We start from the raw sequence: 22,387 nt of genomic DNA, 5'->3' as shown, positions 1-22,387 counted from the left end.
AACCAAATTACATCCAATACCTCTATCAAACTCTTAAAAACCTTATATTGTACTTAACTTAAAATGTTTGCCCATACACTTCTTAAAAGCATAATCATAGTTCCTTTTTCTTTTTAAACCTTTAAATTCACAATTTAACCAAAGTAACATAACCCCAGAAAACATAACCTTATTCTTTAACTTCTCAAAATATTTTATATTTTGTATATGGTTTAATGTAACACTTCTCACTTTTACTCTTCGTTTTTACTCAATGAATCAACTCATATAGACATAGCTTATCAGAGCGCATTTTAAACTCGAACAACACAGATGATTAGCGTTGACCTTCTATTCACTTATCACCTTTGTAAGATCTCAACTTAACGGGACTCTATTTTAGCCCCACCTTTCTCCATTTCTCCTCGGAATTTCTAACACATAAAATGTACTCAAACAAACAAAACATTGTTGACAAATGTATCAAAATACTCATCACGTAACATTTTTCAAAAAGTAACCAAATCAACATGTAAAACTCGCTCCAAATTCATCTATTACTCTAAATTTGCGTCTTTGTCAATTTCTCAAATGCGTCATGCGGTTACTAATCTTGAATCTCAAATGTCAAGCTGCAATTGCTTTACTAGCCTGTACCCGCCGTTAACAACAATCGCAGTTCTCTTCTTACTTCAGTCCCTCTGACTTTTCTTTCTTTAAAGAAAAATATTGACATTAGAAATGTAATACATAATGTTTTACATCCCCCAGCTAGATTATTCTGGTCATCCATATTTGGGGATTTAAATTGGCGCAATCTTGGCGAATAGCAGATTTTTTTTTTTATTAACAACAGAATAAAATACGTTTTGTATAAAATTATGCATTGAATTTATCCGGTGAAACACGTATTGGAACATTTTAAATTGAATATTGATTACTCTTGTGGATTCTGCCTGTTACTTTCTCATGTCGTTTTATTTGTAATATGTTAATATAATAAAAAATAAAGTAGTTCTAGGCTTTCATGGCTGCAAGGTAGCAGGCCAGCTAGTTTCTTCTAAATGTATTACATCTTAATGATATTCGAAATATGAAAAACAATGAAAGACTTGTTTATATCCATTTCCTCCTCTTACCATTCTCACATAAACTTGCCTTACGTTTCAATAATTCTGCTTCGAATGTATAGCCGATCTGTTTACTGGATGCAAATACTGAGGATTACCTTAGAGCGTGTGTGTGTTCTTAGTGACATGGCAAACTCTAATCCACTTTAAACCAGGGGCGGAGAGAGGATATCCATTAGTGTAATGGCCATCCGTTCTCTCCTCTGCCTGCCTCACTCACCTCACCCTGACAATTCCTGTAGAGCAAATCGAAACATTAGAAACACTCTTAAATACGAAACCATTTCTATAATTATATATTTAAAAAGTCTCCTTAAGATAATAGTCACTTTACACAGACAATGTACATTTTTATAATAAAAAAATTAATGTTTTGTTCTACAGTCTTTTAGTTTTTATTGGCATTTTCCATGTTATTTTACAATGATGGCCACAGACTGGAAAGATATGTGTGTGAACATAAAAGATAGAGTGGCACTATTGCAAAGTTGCAGAAACTGTAATTTCTCTCCTCAATATCAGGTTCAGCCCTGTGTACCGAACATGCAATGGGGCTCGTAGATCTACATACCTATTTATTATTCATAATATGCTAATTCCTATTAGCTGGTTGGTCATGCCTAATTACACTCACAAGTTTCTATACCAACAGGATAAAAACATCAGTTCAGTTATACTGTATGCTAAAATGTCAACGGTAGTTTGCTAGACACCTCATTATTGATTTGTGTTTGATCTGTTGTTGGTACTGCTGCACCCACAGCCCAGTCAGGATGCAGATTTAAACAGATTGATTCTTAACTGTTAGTGATAATACAGTCAAGTCAGTTGTGATGTAGACATAACTGGAGTAGTCGACAGTATTGTGGTGCTCCCAATACTAAAATTATAATTAACAGCATCAACAGATATTGAACAGAGATGGTCAATTAAATACATCAGTAATACCAGTGGTGGTTGCAGTGCCCTAGTGTTTTGTTTATAGCTAGTAGAGTATTAGTATTTGTAGTAGTAATAGTAGCAGTGGTATTAGTGAAGATTACAAAGTGAAAGGTGACACAGTTCAGAGCTGCTGTGATTTCTCTCATCAAGTATCACATCAACAACTATACAGAGCTGCAATGTGATCTACATGGACAACATTGGAACACTGACTACATCACAGAGAAGCATTCCTGCTGCGTGTCTGACAAGATGTACCTACAATTTGTCAAACCCACATATAAAAAAGACAGAATGAAAGAAAGAGAAAGAAAGCGAGAGATAGAGGGAGGGAGAAAATTATAGAAAGAGAGAACAACAATTATCTAATGCCATTCAATTAGCACTATTTACAGCTCTTGACAAGACAAACAAAGGGATGAAGAGGAGGGCACCATCATTTAACAGGACTGGAATTCAACAAGAACCTGAGACAGACCAATACACAAAACTACAGTTTACTACAGGAGGAAGAGGAGGAGCGATAGGAAGAGAACAGTCTGATATGTGCTTTTGTGCAAACCTAATGTGTTAGAACCATGACAAAAGCATGTCTGCACTGCCCCAATAATGTGTTGTGGAGCTGGGGGTTCAGGGAGCATAGGTAGTGAAGTGTGGTGGAGGGGGCTGCGGGGGGGGAAGCTGTTTAGCCACTGCCCAGCATTTTTGTGGCACGCTGGTTGGCTTCGTCAATCCTGGTCTTGTTGGAGTCGGCCTGTGAGGAAGGAAGAGGAGTATCAGTGGTGTGGCATCACACCAGTCTGGTTCTGCATATTTCAGCCAGGTTGTGCTTAATGAGTGAGGCATGAGAAGAAAATACATTTGGCCAATATATTCTAGATATTAACTATTTGGGTTCTACAACACCTGTATGTTGTACTACTTCCTCTGCCACTAGGGGTATACAGTAGTACAGTATTCAGTACAGTATGTGGAGACATTTGTCATTTTGGACACACATTAAGGAATTTGTTCTTAGTCAGAGTTGTGATTTTTTACATTTGTGGATCAGTTGACACTGTTAGTATCCTGTTATTAAAGTACCCATTTTTTTACGTTTGCTGATGTCTGCCAGGAAATACTCAACCTTTGAACCATTAACTACACATAAACTACAACAATCTTTTTTTGCTAGCAATAGATCACACAAGATATCTCTAAATATGACGTGTAACTTCAGTTTTGTTTCAAAGTTTGCAATGTGTCAACTTTTGTTGTTTATTGCCACTTTCTCTGCCGTTGGTCCATACCTTGTCCATGATCCTGTCAATCTGCCGGTTCTGAGTGTCAATCTCCTGGCCCATGTCCAGAGCCATGTGGCGCAGGTTTCCTATGATCCCACCCACCTGCTCCAGGTTTTCATCCATCTCGTTCTCCCTGGCATCGTCTGTTACCCTATAGACACAGAGGGGAAGAGGAACGGCCTCAAAATGGGACGGGAACAGAGTATGCAGATAGAGACATGCACATTAGCACACACAATATATACACCTTACAAACCTGACATGACACAACCATGCACAAGCTCAATCACAACCACACAACAATTCCAGAGGCATATACAGTACAAACACACCCTGTGTCACACACACACACACATAACCACACACTTACCTGCGGATAAATCCCCCACTGATGGCCATCTGTTCACGCTCGTCCATGACACGGGCTCCAGGCTGACTGCTCACCACTCCGTCTGTGTTGCTGCCCCATGCCTGGCCCCCTCCCTTTATCCTGCAAGCCAATACATATCCGTCAGAGTGTGTGTGTGTGCGATCCATAATTTACATGGTGTAATAAAAGGTGTGTAGGAATATTAGACTGTGTGTGTGAGCAAACATGAAAAATACAATTCCAGAAAGATAAGATGCAGTGCAGAGCATGAAGCCATGCAGCCTACTGAAGCCACATGCCAACAATATGTTGCAGTTACAAACATGCAGATCAGATCTACCAATAATAAATAATAATTGATCTTTTCTGATGATCAATTCCTTTCTAGTAAGGAAAAAATATGTGCGGTGATAATGTGTCGGAGATGCTCACTCCTGGACAGACAAGCGATAGCAACACAAACACACACTGACAAACACACAACACGGGTATCAATCCAGACACAGGAGGAGGACACTTAGTACACAAACACACATACAAAGATATAGACAGACATACACACAAAGGGACACAGAGAGATACACAGGGAGGTTCAAACACTAATTCTCCATTCCATCAGATGATTAAAGAAAAATGTCATAGTTAGATCACATGCAATATCAAAAATGAAACACACTGCTGTGCTAGTTACAGTTCTCTTAGCTCTTCTTTTTGTTAGTGACCACACTCCCAAAACCACAGGATGAAACCCTTGATAACAATTGAAAAACCCTCTTAAAAATGTATTATATTAAGTGTAAAATATATACTGTATACAGTATATATTGTGGCAACCCTGGAGCTCGGGTCAGGTGATCCAGGGGAAGTACCACAGATTGCACAGGTTATGCTGTTCATGGGTCATACGAGGTAAAAGCCCAAGTGAGCTCCCTGGCTACCACAATATGCAGTATATATATATACACATACATACTATATATGTATTTATTTATCATATGTTTATATATACTGTATATATCATATGCGTACGTGTGTGTTCCAGAAAGAACGCTTTCAACTGATATGAAAGAAGTTCTAAATAGATTTATTTTTCATTTACATTGTTAAAAAAGTTCCTTTGTACAGAAGATTATTTCTGTTATAGAGTGTACAACTAATGTGCACAGTATACAGTAGCTGTGACAAAGAATAACATAAGTAAAAACAAACCGCAACATGTTGTGTGTGCAAGGAGAGGGAGAGGGTTGCTAATAAGTGGCAGGAATGCATACAGTAAGGAATTGAATGTGATAGCAAATGTTTTATGACAGTATGTGTGAAAGCAAGATCCATTATAGGGAAAGAGAGATGTTGCAGTAGGATCCAATTGACAAATATTTTGGGGGGCAATTTGTTTATTTGTTTGTATTTAGGACAAAATGATTGAACATTTTTTGATTTGACTAACTGAGTTTTATAAGCAAGATATGGTTTATGTATCGTCATACATAAACCATACCGCTTGGGTCAGGGGCGGGGTTGCCGTGATAAACAGGACGAACAGAATCCTTTGACCGCCATTGCTGTAAGTTTTTACAATTCATATTTCAGCTAAACAGTACATGTAAATCAGCATCTGAATTAAAATGTGATGAGAAATGGGCAGTGTAGTTGCTGAAAATGTGCATATTTTATTGATTAAACAGCTAATTTGTAAATTTGCTCCGACTTCTCGGGAACCTAGGTAAATAAACACTCGACGATGTCTTACAAAAAAACGTTTTCAGCACCCACAGCCTACGGAGAACCATGAACGCAGTCTATCCGTCCGTATCCGTGCGTATCCGTGTGCTCGCCCATCCGTAAACGGAGACGCAGAAGCATATTTCGGCCTTTACCGATACGGGCGGATACGGATGGATAGACTTTGTTTATGGTTTTCCGTAGGCTGTGGGTGCTGAAAACAATTCACCGCCAGAAGAGTAGGTGGCGCAACGTTTTTTTGTCAAAGACGACCTTAGAGAAACCGTCTTTGTGTGGAAGTCGGCAACGAGTCGGCATCGAGTGTTTATTCACCTTGGATATCAATTTGGAGCAAATTTACAAATTAGCCGTTTCATCAATAAAATACGCACATTTTCAGCAACTGTACTGCCAATTTCTTGTCACATTTTAATTCAGATGCTTTACATGTACTGTTAAGCTGATATATTAATTGTAAAAACTTACAGCAATGGCGGTCAAAGGATTCTGTTCGTCCTGTTTATCACGGTAACCCTGCCCCCCCCCCCCCTGATGCAAGTGGTTCTTAATACTGACAAATCATAGCCAAGGGGGAATCCGTAACTATCCAAAATTACGACGGATAGTTAGAAAATTCAGGAGGTGCACGTCAAGCTCTCCGAGAGCCCTCGGAGAGGGCGTTCCCCGTAGAGGAGGGCGTTCCCATGTGTCCGTTTTTTGGAAAACGGACAACCATGTATCGGCCTTTAGGATTCAAACATCACCTCTCACCGTCTCACACAGGTATAATTAGGCACTCCTTGTTGCAGACTATATAATACCAAGGGCTTGTGTGTGCATTTGTGTATGTCTGTGTGTGTGTAGAGGAGGTATCCAGGAACAAAAAGAAGAGAGCACAATGTCAACTAGAAGCATAAAGAGTAACCTGGAGTTTACTAGAGAGTGGTGTCAAGAAGAATCTAAATTGTGAATGGATCTTTAATGTCACAAAAAATGTCAGATAAGGACTTCTATCTCTGTCTTTTAGTCACACACAAACGCACAAAACCATACACATATGCGCATGTAAATACACAATCTCTCACAAACACAAACATACACACAGGGTGACCCTGGTTTGATTTGGTGCCTTAATGGCCAGAGAGATCTTCACCATGCTCTGCAGCTATGAGGCTGAAGCAGGCCGAAAGACAGACATAAGTACAAGCAGAAAGGCACACGGTAAGGCAAGCAGTGAGACAGGCAGTAAGGCAGGCACACATGCAGTCAGGGTGGGGCAGGCAGCACCTACTTGTTACAGGGACATGAACATAGACCACAGAACTGTCCTAGATTGTTCAAATTCTTTTCAGCATCCTTCATGTCCTTATTGATCTGTTCCATCCCCTCCTCAATGCGCTCCAGTTGTTCTGATTACCAACACACAGTCATTTATCCCCCCAAAGAACGTAAGCAAATGAGAAAGAGAGAAAGAAAAGTGGATTGGAAGGCCGGGTTGGGGGATAGGGGGGCACAGAGGAAGGGGGAGAGGGACGACAAAGAAAGGGGAGGAGACAAAAAGAGACATTGACTGTGACAAGAGAGACAGACATTGGACAGCAACAGCGACACACAGGCTGAAGCCTCACGGCCCCTGGCCGGTACCTACTTGGCCAAACATGGGCATATGAGGCCACAACACTGTCCTACATCTTTTAAATTTCTCTCCGCTTCCTTCAGGTCCTGGTTGACCCTGTTCATGCCATCCTCCATACGCTCCAGTTGTTCTGGTAGAGACAAAGGCATGAAAGCAGTGAAATGATATTTGTTAAGCTCGTCAATGACTGAGCTCTGAAGCGACTAGCCTATCAGACACAACCACAATGCAATGCAAAAGAAGGTTAGAAGCTCAGACAAGGAGCCCAAGGAGGGTAGAGGTTAATAAAGTTAACAGAATGCCTAAGCGTGTACTTGTGTGTGTTTTTATTTCAGTGGCATTACTATGCACTGTAAAAACAAAAATTTAAATACTACACTTTTTCTGTAAATTATACGTGTATTTTTCTGTATTTCTGAATTACAGGAAATACAGATAGAAAGACAATGGCAAACAGTAAATTTATAATTGTACATAAGAATTACAGCCAAATGTTGTTACTTAAAAAAACACAAACCTTTCTGTGTTTTTTTGTTACAAATATTAATAACATTTTCACGAAAATGTTCTGTTAAAACACATAACTTCACTTTATCAAAACTAGCTATTTTAACAGTTATTTTGCAGATATTTCCTTTCATCCCAGGGACAAATAACTTAACAACATAAATTTGGGTTTAAACATAGGAACCTTGAAATGTGAACTGAGCTTGGGTAGTTGACGTAAATCTCATTGTTTATGATCATTGACTAATGCACTTATAGTAAAGCTCCTTCTTGGAAGTCGCTTTTGATAAAAGCGTCTGCTAAATGAATAAATGTAAAGATGCCAGAGTAGGACGAAGGAAAGTTGATTAGATAGTTGTGTAGCGGCAACGCTGCTGTTACCCAGAAAGGTTTAAACTAAATAAGAAAAACTTGATTTTTAAGGTTAGATAAGCATTGTTTGGAGTTTTGTTGTTGTGTTCGTTCTGTTTTGATATGTGTAATGTGATGGTCTGTAGTTTGGATAGATTAAGTGTTAACCCTGAGTGTGAATGTTGTCCAGTTAGATGCTGATCTAACCTGTCTTGTGAATATACGTGCAACGAGATATATTCCTTTCCTATTTGTACAGCTAGTGCGGCGCTGCAGGTGTAATTTGAAGCGCCGGTAATGTCTGTAGTATTTGGATACTGATTATAGCATCTGAATGCTGTATGTTGTGCACACGACTTGCTTTGAATGACACATGTTAAATCATTATAACTTAATTAAGCTTTATTCATTTTATTTATTTATTTAAAATGCAGTTTTGTTACAGAGAAGTAATATTAATAAAAGTAATATTTACCGGCAAAGAACAGCCTGTAATGTGATATTACAGATATATCTCGTACATTTGGTACTGGAAAATTACAATTATTTTACGGTTAATTGATGTTAATAAAAAAAACATTGAATTAAATACGAATACCGTAATTTAATGGGTGTAATCTGGCATCCCAGCTGCTAGATTGTTCCTGTTTTTTTACAGGTTTTTTTTACAGTGTGGGCATTATTAGATACCTCCTTTTTTTTTTTTATAGTATGGGATCAATTAACATTTCATTTAGCAGCTATTTGTGTGTGCCTTTCTAGTAAGTTTGATAAAGATATGTGTTGATGTTAACTGCATCATTGATTGAACCAGTACTTCTGAATGACCAGCCAGACTCTAAAGACTCATAATGAAGCAAGTGTGATAGAGGGACACAGAAAGATTGAAAGAGAAATCAAGAGGGAGACAGAGAGAAAAACAGAGGAGATATAGACAGCTACACAAAGCATTATGCGGATGGAGTGAATGAGCTATGTTAACCAATGAAATGACAGCAGAAGAAGGTGAAAAGCACTATGGGAGGATGAGGTACACAAGCACAATGATTAGGTGCAGATTTGGGTACCGCCCTTTTCTCTCATCTCATTAGTCGAGAGAACTACGGAAGGTTTGGATTTGGCGAAGATTAATCTGACTGATCATTGGCTAGGGGTACTGAATAGGTGGAAGGAAACGTGTTGAGCATAAGCAAAGCAGTGGGGTGGGCAAGAGGGGGCATTTGTACAATCCCTGGGTTAAGGCAATGTGGAGAAAACGGTATTGTCGACAAATGCCTTGTCAGGAATGGACACAGCTGCACCACGACAGAGACAGCTGGGGATAACATAAGTTTACATAGTCGCTACCTGCTTCTCTCCTGACCCTCCCCGTTGCCCTCTGCCTTACAGTTTATAAGACACTCCGCCCAGACACCCTTCCCCCCACCTGGTCACCACCTTGTCTCTACCTTCCCTCACCGCTAATAGGCCTTTCCAGCTAATCCCATGGAGAATAAAGGATTGAAGAGGAGGAGAAATGCTAGAGACAGGGATCTTGTCGGTTCATCCGCTGACAATAAATGACAACTCCATAACAAATTTTCAGGCCACATCATGTAACCAATTAAACCAATCCATAACCTCTTAATCACCTGATGAGATCAAAATGTTTTAGGTCAACATTTTTGTAGAGGCATAGCTCAAAACTAGGCTTAAACATAATTCATTAAATGCAAGGTATCACATCAGGGATGGTGAGCCATCACCATAACAGACTGTGGTTAGTGTGCGCATGTGTGTGAATGTGGGAATCGGCCAATTAGGTCTCTCCATGATGCACTTCACAGAGGAACACATAACTGACAGAGCCCAGTGGAACATGTTCCTCCTCTTTCATTCTCTCCTTTCCACTCCGCCTCCACCTTTTCTCTCCTCTATCTTTCTTCTCTCTTCCTCTTCTTTCATCTTTCTTCTTCCCCTCTTTGTTTTCCTAATTTCGTCCTCACCACACTGTGAAGAGAGCACCTCCATTTCAGACTGGCCAGGGGCCTGTTCCATAAAGGCCGCTCAAATAAGTTGGACTTAAAGTCACAAACCAGATTTGAATTACCTTAACAAGTCAAGCGGGGCTAAAGCGGTTTCATAAAGGCCAATTTCAGCTCAAGCAGTCCTACTAATTCAAGTCAGATTTAAGTAGTCAAGCTAATTGCGTGTGCACCCTATTCTTAAGCATCCCGAGAGGTAAAACATGGATCATACAATCCACCATTGCAAAAGCAATGCACACGGCCCACGTTACTTCTTCCAGAAAGAACGTTTCCTTTAAACCATGTACTATGACGGCTCCCTCATCCACCGCTTCATCAAAATGAAACGACACGCCATGATTGACATGAACGATAGGCTACGTAGGTCGAAGTCCTTTTTTAGACCATTAGTTACTTCAATGATTAAAAAGCAGGCACCCTCTAAAGACATGAAAATTTACTTTTTTGACACTGTTTTAAATGAATAGCCTACTATTAATCAATACATTACCCAGTAGTCTAACTTTTTAACATGGTTGTGTCGGGAAAATGGAGGATATAGATGTAGCCTTTGGATTTAGGTTTGTTTTGTAATTGTAGACTACTGTTAACAACTATATAGCTATGATAATTAAACTCTGATAATTTAGATTGAGATAGGCCTATGCCTGATGCCTAAACATTTGAAATCTACATTTAACGTGGCGTGTATCAAATCATTGTTCATCATCGTTTCATGCATGTTGTAGCCGATGTAGGCTATTTAAGTTGATTTTCTATCAATGTTGAACATATTGAACTGATGAGATTAAGAAAATTAGAATATCCGTGGTAAATCATCGTTTTCCCGTTGGGTCAGTGTTACAGGAAGGTCTGGTTAAGCACCAAGTCACGCTGAACCTGACAGTTAGCCTAGGGTGACCAGATTTGAGTTTGTGAAAAAGAGGACACTTCGTCACGCAGGGGGGGGGGGGGGGGGGGGGGGGTCATATAGCCAAATGCAATATTGCAATATGCTATATGGTCATTTATTTATTGAACCTTAACAAAATTAAAAAGTGCAAATGTAAAAATAATATTTTTGTTTTGCATTTAGTCCAGTGCTTATGTGGCTTTCAGTGGTTGTTTAATGTCTTTAATGTGTCTTGTTCATATATTAAAGCAATAATGATAACAAATAACACATTTTAAATAATAAAATAATACAAATTTTGTATATGGCCACATATTAAAATGAGAAAATAAAGACACTTTTCAGTCCACATATATTGAAGCAATAATGATAACAAAAGGGGCAAGGTGCTCAGTGTTGCCAGATTGGAAATGGCGAAGTATCAAACCAAAGGTTCAAAATGATCGTATTGAGAGGATAATTATTGTGCATCTGGCAACATTGAGAAGGCGGTTTACCAATGACAGTTCTCTCTACAGTCAGAGCTCGCGCAAGAAGGTGGAACGTAAGGGAGATACCAGAGAATGTCTAATAAAGGGAGAACTCCCACTCTGAGACGGGTATGGCTGCAGCCTGCAGCCTCCCGTCTCATGCCCAAGCTGTCCAATGGTAAGATCAGAGGGTCAAAAATACAAAATTGCGAATTATGTTACGGATGGAGTTGAAGCTACGTTCGTGAGCACGTTTGTAAATTGAAAACTTGAAATTGATTTTTTTTATCCATATAGTTTGCTGATTTCTGGATGTTATTGTTCTGTCCCTGATGTTAACTTATATTTGATGAAACCTGCGATGACCTTCATTTAAAACTGCATCAGCGTTTTATGTTGACATTTGTTAGCAAATATTAGCTAACGTTACCTAGAGCAATTTATGGTTGCAGACTTTATGGTTTCTTTTTGTGATTTTCCTTATGGTACACATCAGTGTACACACACCGCAGGTGACAAAATGCACGGTGTGCTGTACCGACCATCATTGTCCCCCAGCCGTCGTGATTGTGCCTAACCTTAACCTCGACCTCTGCTACGACTCCTGGCCTTAAACTAATCCTAACCTCAACCGTCGTTGTGACCCTAAACTCAACCAGGCCTCCCAGGCTGCAGGATTTTAGTTTGTAGTCTAGCTAAAAAAAAAACACGTACACCAAAGTAGGAAGGAGAAATAGCGGACCAGACCAAAGTAGGAAGGAGAAATAGCGGACCAGACAAGCTTTTATTTTGAAAGGTAGAGGCATGAGACGGGAGGGCATGAGACGGGAGGCTGCAGCCATACACTCTTGCCCACTCTAGGGAAACTTCCAGGTTCTGAACTGGGTTGAACTGGGTTCCACTCAAGTTCCATATGAGGGCGCTAACGGTCAAGTGCAGAATGAATGGAGTCGAATGAAAGTCGCCTTTCCGTTCTAAAAAGCCTTTGAAAATGTCATTGACGTCATACACATCGTACGACCAGAGCTACTGCTTGACGGCAAGCTCTGGTTACTTTCACTTTTCTCTCGGGGCATCGACAACACAGCTGACAGGTTAGGCTCTCCCTGTCAATACACATGCTAGAAAGAGTTTTGGCTTGCTAATGTTGTTGCTTATGTTGCTAATGCTCTGACATTCTCTCTCACCACCACTCTCCGAAACTAGAAGCATGGAATTAATTAGCTGGTCTCTCAATGCTATTGTCACCATCTTCTCGAAGAGAAGCTCGGGTTCGGGGGAACCTAACTGTCCTGACGGGACGTTCGCAGCTGGCTACACGATGGACGCGTGGGACAATTGGCGTGTCGTGTGTCTAGCGGCGCTTTCCGTGGAGGACGTTGAAGACGTCTTTATATTCGGAACCGTGATTACAGGCTTTCTGCTGTTGGAATAGGCGGTTGGCTTGTATATCGGAAAGTCAAGGATACGGCTGCGGCCATCCAAGCCCACTTAGGCTGCCCGACCTGATTGATACGGTGGGTAGAGCCGTTGGAGCTCTGACTGTGAACTTACAGCGTAATATGGATTACAACAGGGATAAGTTTGCGGCTCTGCAAAGGAAGATCGAGGAGGTGGAGGCCTTCCTGAATTGAGTCATGTCTACTCGTCAAAACAACTACACCAATCTTATCTACTTTCGGCCCCGTAACCGGCACAGGCTGCTTGTTCCCCTGGGTGGCTGATGGGTCTGTGTCCAGCACCTACCATGGCTGCAGGTCCAGATGCTGCTTGTCTACCCCCCCCACTCCCCGTTGCAAGTGTCTGTGTAAATGTTGGGCTTATGTGCTGAGGTTTTTGCCTGTTCCCGTACTGTACTCCTCTAGGAGCATTGTCTGGGGGTTGCCTTTTTCTCTCCTCCTCTCTCCTCATGTTATGCTGTAACTTTTCTTGTTGGCGCCGAAAATGGCTGCCTGGGTAGGCTCTCCTGCCAAAGTAAATTCCTTGTCTGTGCAAACTTTCATGGCGAATAAACACCAATTCTGATTCTGGTTCTGCTTTGGATGTCATCAAGCGGGATCTCTGGTCGAAGACAGTCCTTCGCTAACCAATCACCATTCATTAGCAGAATGCTAGCGTGTTATGGGCAACAACGACTTACCCTGTAAGAAATCGAAAGGACATACTCGTTCATTCAACTTTTCACCTGTAATCCATGTTGAACATGCAAAAACTACGATCAAATCTGAGATATATCAAAGACAATCAGGCGAAAGAGACAAATTTAGCCGTTTAGCTCCATAACCTCCCATTAATTTTGCACTCGACCGCGATCACTCCCAGTGGAACTCTGGTGGAACTGCAACAAAATTCGGTACAATGGGGCTTAATATGGAGTGAGCAGGCTCTCCTTAAACAAGCTCTGGAGATACCCTTTCCAAAACTTGTAAGGGCGTAATAATTAGTCTGTGAAAGACACAGAGAAACACAAATATCTGACGAGGCAAAATCCCGGACAATTTTGGAATCCCTGCCGGACGCATTTTATAGGTCTCGAAAAGAGGACATGTCCGGGTAAAAGAGGACGTCTGGTCACCCTAGTTAGCCTGCCCCGGACCAAACTAGCTTTGCAGCCTAAGTTGCCATAGTAACCGAGTTCGAACTACGTTGAGCTAGCTTTATGGAACCGAATGAACTAGAAATGAGGAGTCGCGGAGCCAAAGGGGGTGGCCGGGGTGGCACTGGACCCCCCTGATATCGGACTGGCCACCCCAGGTGCCACCCCAAAATGTAATTCGCTATCCCTGGCAATTAATTGACATTTAATTTATCTTGTTAAAAGAACCGTTTCTTTTGACATCTGGCATTGCATTTTTTCAATCGAGGATATTTCCACAGTCCTCCAGTCAGTCACAAATCACTATGCCAGCGTCTGATACAGCGCCAGCGACGGAAAACAAGAGCATCATATTACAGTTATCGTTTAAAGGTTTAGCATTTGGGTTGAGGTTTGCTGAACAAAATGTTATGAAAGTTGAGTTGCTGGGCCGCAGAGCCATAGAAAAAGACGCATATTGGCAATTTGGTTCCATAACAGATTCAGATAAGAGAAATGTCTCTGTTTTTGTTTAGCACTTAACAATACCTTAGTAGGCCTAGCTAACAGCGCTGTTCCTTGTGTAGTTGATTCAATTTCGTTTTTTTTCATTTTCATTTATAGCACACTATTAAAACAACAACAATATCATTTAGCCATTTGAAATCTATTGTAATGACTTGACTAGGTCAGAAAGGAACAATCGCCCGGGCATAAGATGACGTTTATTAACCACACAGTACACAGGCACAATAAGCCAAACAGCTGTTTGGCCCTAGCCTGCGCTAAATTAAAGAAAGGTAGCCCACAAAACAATAGTAACCGTCTCGTGAAACCCAGACGTAACAGAAAGGACAGACGCTAAACCTGGTCTTAACTTCGAATGCTCCATCCCCCTGCCCAACCCCCCTCCATACCCCTTCTCCAACCACCAGGATGCCCGGCATCCGAACATTCTGGGCATTCCCGTGATCAGCAGACAGCAGGTTGATTGGCATGTCGGACCCCGTGAACACTACTGGTAAACAACCAACCAACAGCCTAACATAACACACGTCTTCCGGTGTGGGTCGCTACACTATTTTTGTACTTTAACTGCTAAGATTCCTTGATGAGATGCCTTATCAATTTATTAAAGTTACAAAAGATTAACGCTGCAGTCAGATAGCTACCCTGTTTGCCATTGTAAAATGCCTGTTCGAAATACGTATTTCAGAGTAGAGCTAGCCAAGATCTAGCTAGTAGTTGATTGTAGATAATAATGGGAATATGTTTAAGATTGAGATTGGACTCAAATGTGGGTAATTGGATGTGTAAGCCTACATGTACATTATTTTCACTCCAAACATTAAAAGTGAGGGTGAGATAGCAGACTTCTTCAAAAAGCTGAGCAAACAGGATCAGGTGGAAATAGACCCCAGTCCTTGCACCACCCCAAGACCTCAGAGCAGCATATTAGTCAGTCAGTCACATGCCAAGTTTAGCCTGTGTTTGTAGGCCACACATGTAAGCATACACAAAAGTTATTTCCCAGATTAAGCCTCACTTTAAAATGTTGGTTGTCGATTTATGAGTGTTCAGATGGCTGTGGCATTCTTTTGTGTGAGTATACACTAAAAGTTATGTTTTAATGTAAAAGAAGGATCTAACCTGGTTAGACCCAGATTATACAGTGTATTCATGAAAACAGAGTGACCAAAGTCTCTCCAGTTTGTGAGTAGCCTACACTACAGTGTGTGTAAGAAAGAAAGTAGTTGCAATTCAGATGCAGAGACACCGTCTATTCATAGTAAATGTATAATTTGATTAAAGTAACCCTAGTGGACCATACTAGGCCACACTGAAGAACTCAGGCTTAAGTGCATTTTAATTTATATTTCTCATCAGCAATCATACGAATAATTTACACTGCTTAGATGCCAGGCTAAGGGTACACACACATTTTCGTCTGTGGAACCCCTTAAGTAGCCCTGGCCACCCCTTGGCCCCCCCATATATAAAAGTCTGGTGCCGCCACTGGAAATGAGTCCGACTAACTGACATTAGTCTGTTTTATTCTGTTTAAGTCTGGCTTATTCGGTAAACTTGCTTTATGGAACAGGCCTCAGATCACCCCACAGACAGAACACTATAATAAACTGTCCTTCTAGTTGCCTAACAAAGAGAGCCCTAACCCAAAACAGTGAATTCATCCAGAAATAATGTTGCACGTGTGTAGTATACATAAACCACTGAGACAAATGAACCTATACCAAAGCCAAATCTTCCTTGTATCCCCTTCAAGTGCAGCGTCGGCACAGCCCATTGAGAGAGAAGTAGTCCTTGACCCAGGGATCTTACACAGGCCCACAGGGAGGTTTCCACACAGGACCAGAAGTAGGGATGGAGGCGTGGATGAGATGTATTTGTCGTTACCAGTCAAACCACCGTGTCCCCACGAAGAGGAAGGGGTGGGGATGAAGTCTACTAGCTAATCCCTGACCCTCAGAGGTTGCCCTGTGACCAGCCAACAGGGCCGCTCTGGGGATATCATATCCAATGAACAAGGAGTCATAACTCCAAGTAATTTTTACGTCTTATTATACAAGAATAATTTGAAATACACTTCAATGGCCTAACATAACAAAGTATAGGACAGACTAGTATAGTATAGTACAGTTGGTTATAGTATAGCTAATTTATTACACAGAATAGAATATAACAAACATATCCATATGATTGCATTTCTCCGGCTGACTTACCTCCCTGTTCATCCAACATGACCAGTGTCCTAATACCTGCATCTTTACTCTACAGCATTGGGAGGGAAAAAGGGAGAGGAAGAAATAAAGAGAGAGAGGAAGAGAAAGCGAAAGAAGGGGACAAAACAAGACCAAAAAGGAGAAGAGAAAAGTAAAGAAGACACAAGAAGACAATTAAAGAAACAAATAAAAAAACGGAAGAGAGTGTAAACCAGATTATGAATAAGCAGGGAGGCTACGGCAAAGGTTATTGCAAGTAGGGCTGTCCCCACTCAGTCGACTAGTTGATTTTCTGGGTCGATATGCTCTTGGTCGACTAGATTTTTTTAGTCGAGCTGCCGTATGGCAGAGTTAGATCTGTTTCCCGTTTGTGTCATCATTGCTGAATTGAAGAAATGTTCTACAGAAATTGTAGATTATATTACTTAAGACAAATAAAGCAACTCAAAAAATATATATTTAAAAGAAAAGGTGTTATTGTTTTCACTTTCGTTAATCTGCGCTTTGTTTTGTTAGTTTTTTGCACACGGCACGAGCACAATTGTCCGCTGAACTACAAACTTTGCCATAGCCTACTTTGTCTGTGTTATCAGGCAAAATGGCAAAAAACTCTGTTGTATAGCAGCATTTCATTTACAGTACATTTACATTTACAAAGTACCAGGTGACTCAAAAACGTTGAATGTAAAGTCTGCCAACAACGGTTAATTTTTTATAGTTTGACGTTGAATATGATGTAGGCTACCACCAGAAAACCATAAGTTGGCCGACTTCGCTCATGTTAACACGCGCTGGGTTGAAAAATGAATATGCCTATTATAAGAATCCCATCCAAATCGAATGACATTATCATCTCTGCCGGCCAAGACAACACAATCTTTCTATGTTGCACCGTTCCCCACTCGGCTTCTACGTAAGTTCGCATGCCGCACTTTTTCAGGCAGTGAATAGCTCGCTGATTTGCATGTTAAACAAACATATTTTTTTTGTTGTAGTACATTGTAATAGATACAAATAATTACCAATCAGGCATTTTGTATTGTATCGGCAATCGGTAACAACAGGACTGGTGACATGCGGCTTATTATTAGTAATAGTTTATTTTCTGGAAAACTTTTGTAGATTTATGTTTGTCGAGTTGTCAATCTCACTTGTTACGTATGTATTTCTTTCATATTATTTCTTAAAACAGTGAGGTTAAACATCAAACAAAATGGTTTGATGAAAAAACATGGTGACATTTATAGAAAAAATGTACGTTTCAAATTTCGATTAGTCGATTTTCAGAAGTGCTAGACGAGTTTTGGTCGACCAAAGAAAATCTTAGTCGGGGACAGCCCTAATTGCAAGTACATGTCATTGTTTTCAATGATGAATAGAATGAGTGCAATACCCATTTTTGGTTCACTGGAAAGACACAGAGCCACAATGGAGTTAAGCCATGTTCACACCGAATTCGCTTGCGCAATTGACCATGGGAAGGTTTATGTTTATTGGCGCACTTCGCCTTACTCTTTCTCTTTTTTTCCGTTGTCTACCATGTCCTAAATGACCACTATAAACAAGTACTTCACGCAGAATTTTTTACTTGAGCGAAAGACGCGATAGATAGCGCATTCATTGCGTCATTCGCATTGCCCGGGTGCAAATTCATGTGTTAGCATTGACTATAATACGTAATCTCGCCGTGCTAAAAATTCATTTAGCTTTTGGTGTGAACACAGCATTAGACTAACTCAGTTTGCCTCATTGTAATGCTGCATTCCCGCTGAAAGCTAAGCTAAGTTTTCAAATGTCAAGATATTTTAGATTTGCGTTACTCGTGCGTTTATTCACGTGATTCGCCTTTCTCTTCAGGAACTAAATATATATATGAGTCCTATATTTATTACTTGATTGAACTTCAAGGTAAAAAAAAAACATGCATATAAATGGTATCACACATGCCATGTCCCAGCTAGCTGCCTACATAATTCAATGTACAAATACAAGCATCTCAATCTCCAACATATTTACTGTCTTATTTTCTAGTGTTGACTATATCTACAATCTTGCAATAATATGCCAACGGCTTTCCAAGACCATGTTTGCAATATCATGATTCTCACATATTGGCCACAAATGACATTGTGACAAATGAAAAACTCATAAAAGAGCAGTTGGAGGAAGACGGTGAGGAAGAATTAGATGGGCCTCCCCTGCAGAACCACGATCCCTGGCATGTCCAGTATGTTGTTGGCTTGGAAGCACGGCAACATTTCATCAATAATTTTTTTATGTAGGCCATCTTAAATGGCTTTTATGATTTTTGCAGTTTTCTGAAACCAATCCGAAATGGGTAAACTAGCACCCCATTTATTTGCTTACGTCAATAAAAGTTGCCTGCAAACGTGCTCGAGGATACAAACCGGGCACAAGCACGAAAGTTCACATTGGCCGATTGCCGATTTACCTGAAGCTGAATGAGCCATAGACTTATATTGAATGAGCACAGGGAGAAATGGCTTGAGTTGCCTGCCCTGTAGTAGCAAATGTAGCAAATGGTTGTCACCCATACATAAAATGTTGTTAATTAGGGTTCCTCCGGTAGGCTGCTGCTGACGTTCTTCTACATGCCATAGAGTCTTATAATTGACAGTTCTCTGGGCAAATTGGAAACTTAGCACTTTTTCTCTTGGCCAACGGAATCTTAGCACTTCCGTCAGAATCTTACAGCACACAGCTTCAACTGTAACTTGCACTGGCCAGCAGTGTTGCCACATTGGGCGGGTTCCCGCCCAATTGGGCTGCTTTTGATAATGCTGGGCGGGGCAAAATAGCCTTGGGCGGGTTGATCAAATTTGGGCGGGTTTCGTTACAATTGGGCGCTTTTTTTAAAGGCTGAAAACATTCAAACAAACTATTTGATTGGCATGTGTTACATCCGCTACTTTCAAACCTCCCCGGCAAATGTTGGGGAGATTTGATTCTTCCATCTATTAGCCAGTAAGCTAATTGGCTTGTTCAGTGACTGTAGGGACAATCATTTCGAGTGGGGCTTTGGAATCCATGGATACTGCGATATCAACAATACTGTAAATTCTAGCAATTCATTTTTGTGTTTGTGTATAAGGGATAGAGAGGAACAATCGCGAAGGGGAGAGAACAATCGGAACAAATACAGGAGGCCTAGTAGTGTTTCTGTGCTTGTTGAAAAAAAAAATAGAGAGCTATATACATTTTAAATAGGTTGGATTTTGGAGTTTAATTGTGGCTTAATCTAGCGTTACATGTCATGGCAGAATGTCATTACTTTATTGTGTTGAGCTAAAAACTTCAGGTGTAATGTTTTTTCTCATTCTGCTCTTAGTGATCTGTAAATTTAATCTCCGTTTTTGCAGATTAAAGCTTTGAATGTTTGTGGCGTATTTTCTATTTAACATGTCATGGTTTTACACGGCTTTCTGGAAAAGTAAGGATTTTGGCGTTTTTTTATAGAAGTGGGCGGGTTTTAAATTGTTATTGGGCGGAAAACTGTCAATCTAATCTGGCAACACTGCTGGCCAGCTTGCACTGAGGATAGCCTACCGAAGTTGAGTTAGCCAATGTCGTTAGCGATGCTAGCTAACGTTAGTTTGCTAGCTAGCTGTATATAACATTTCACTGTGTCTTGCAGCTGTGTGTTTAGCAAGTCGCAGTATTTCCAAGCCCTGATAGTTTAACTGAGACGACGCAGTAGATAAGACGTGCATATATGTGCTAGGCTGGATAGAAAGGGGTCCCATTATCGTCCACCTAGCTCTCGACGCTTGTTAGAAATGTTACCAAAATGTTGTTATATTACAAATTAAAAACGTTATGTCACAGCTTTGTACTTTAATATATAGATACACACCTATATTATAACATTCCCGTTTTGAAATCCCACCAGGATATGCCTAGAAATGTTACTTTCCTGATTTTAGCAGTTAGCCAGGGGGTCCCATTATCGTCCACCCAACCACTTTCAATGGATAAATGTCAGTTTGACGCTGCGGAAGGCAGATGCTACACATACGGTTTGAGAGCGTATTTACATACTCAAATCTCAAAGTAAGAAGCTGTAATTTGTTGTGCAGCAATATAAGATGTGTACATGTCGATGAGTTACTTTCTTTCGTTGCTGCTGCATATCTTCTTTAAGAAATTAACGGAAGAAACGGTTGTGGACGATAATGGGGCCCCGAACGTTGGAGATTTAGAGTGGACAATAATAGGGCCCTTACACTAGCACTATAAGGGAAAGACTGTTGCACAGTACTACTAGTCGCTTAAGTATTATCTATCGTGCCGTGGTGTACTGGCAGCTTCATACATTTAAGCAATTCAAGACCTGTATGTGCAGTAAGTAATGTCACATTAAATAATGTATTTAAACTCAAGCTTGTGTGATGCGTCGCTGTCTTCAATGCCACAGGCTAAACTTGATGTCAAAAGAAACGTTTTTCATTTCTGGCACATTCAGTGAAGTTTGGCTAGCAACATCAGCTAGGCTAGCTGGCTCGTAGCTTCTTCTTGCAGCTTCTCCATGAAGGGCTCTAGACTGAGACCAAAGGGTCGGCTTTTTTTACTGACAATGATGCTTCCAGCAAACTTCTTTTGAATTTCCCACTAAATAAATATCAAGCTTATTTACGTGTTTGGCTGCATATTTTCAGTTAGAAGATGGTACTGTTTGAATCGCAATTCCATCTGAAAAATACTGCTGGTGACAACGTTGTTAAAATAGCTAGTTTCAAAGGGGGTTCGGCTTGTTTCATAATAAACTGACCCATCTGCAACCGACGCACGCCCTACAATTTCCCCCATAAATTGTACCATCTCTAGTTCCTCTTTCAAGCAGGCTAATAAGCCCCTGTGTTCAAGTGTTGAGCATTAAATTAGCTGCATGGTCTGTAGAGATCTTGGGACGAAGCTGCAATAGCGTACATAACAGAAAGTTTTTCATTCTGTAGAAATTGTGTAAATGTTTTATGTAGTTAGATGGTCCGAGGAGAATGAGGCCACGTTTACACATAGCCGGGTATTTACAGAAACGAATATTTCTTCCCCTCCGTTTTCTAAAATAACGTCGTACACACAAGTACGTTTTCAAAAATGTTTCTGTTTACATGAACCCGCATATACGCCCCCGAGCGCCATCATAACTATGCCAAACCTGTAGGCGGCAGTGTAATGTGAAGGATAAAGCCATGCAAACCAATCACAATTTTCTAAATCAACAACTAAGAATAACACGACCGACTTTCTTTACCTTTCAGGTGCGAGGTTCATTTGTTTGAATGATTCACAAATGCGATGCACAAATGTATTTCGTGATTCAGAAATGTAACGCAATTCACAAATAAATGACCCCATTATGCTATTTGTGTTCGACTACATGCACCACCGGCGGTGCCGACAGCCGGCTGGGTTGAAGCTGAGAAAGCCATTGGCTGCTTCAAGTCAGCCGGGCTGCAGGCGACGCCGGCGCTGCATGAAGTCGAATGCACGTGTTACTATAAACAGGACGCTCTCATGACGTGATGCTTTTTTAGTCCCATACTGTGAGCTTTGAGAACCTAAAACTCTGTTTAAGCTAGTGCACACGCACACACAAAAACAGAGTTTTCAGAAATCTCCACTTTGGCCGGAGTTTTTAGAAATGATCGTTTTCCGTGATAAAACCTCCGTTTTCGTGTAAATGAAAGGCCAAACCGCATGAAAATATATGCGTTTTTCTTCCGTGTAAACGGGGCCTGAGT

The 22,387-nt window shown here is 40.6% G+C and overlaps 1 protein-coding gene across 2 annotated transcripts in view; it reads right to left on the bottom strand.

The window, feature by feature from the left end:
* Positions 1–1,540: 1,540 nt before the first annotated feature.
* snap25b (synaptosome associated protein 25b) overlaps positions 1,541–22,387 on the bottom strand; it is a 73,965-nt gene continuing 53,118 nt past the window's right edge. Inside the window, exons 4-8 of one of the 2 annotated variants that reach the window (XM_047031601.1) lie at positions 16,626–16,674; positions 7,075–7,192; positions 3,705–3,824; positions 3,341–3,485; positions 1,541–2,805 (exon numbers count right to left, since the gene is read on the bottom strand). In XM_047031601.1, the coding sequence (XP_046887557.1) occupies positions 2,737–2,805; positions 3,341–3,485; positions 3,705–3,824; positions 7,075–7,192; positions 16,626–16,674 (501 nt within the window). In that variant the 3' untranslated portion in view covers positions 1,541–2,736. Of the gene's footprint in view, positions 2,806–3,340; positions 3,486–3,704; positions 3,825–6,717; positions 6,836–7,074; positions 7,193–16,625; positions 16,675–22,387 lie in introns of both variants that reach the window. The other variant, XM_047031600.1, reaches the window with a different exon arrangement.

This window comes from Hypomesus transpacificus, chromosome 12, assembly GCF_021917145.1.
Source record: "Hypomesus transpacificus isolate Combined female chromosome 12, fHypTra1, whole genome shotgun sequence".
Classification (NCBI taxonomy): Eukaryota; Metazoa; Chordata; class Actinopteri; order Osmeriformes; family Osmeridae; genus Hypomesus; species Hypomesus transpacificus.
Note: the sequence above shows the minus strand (reverse complement) of the source record. Positions and strands in the feature narration are given on the sequence as shown.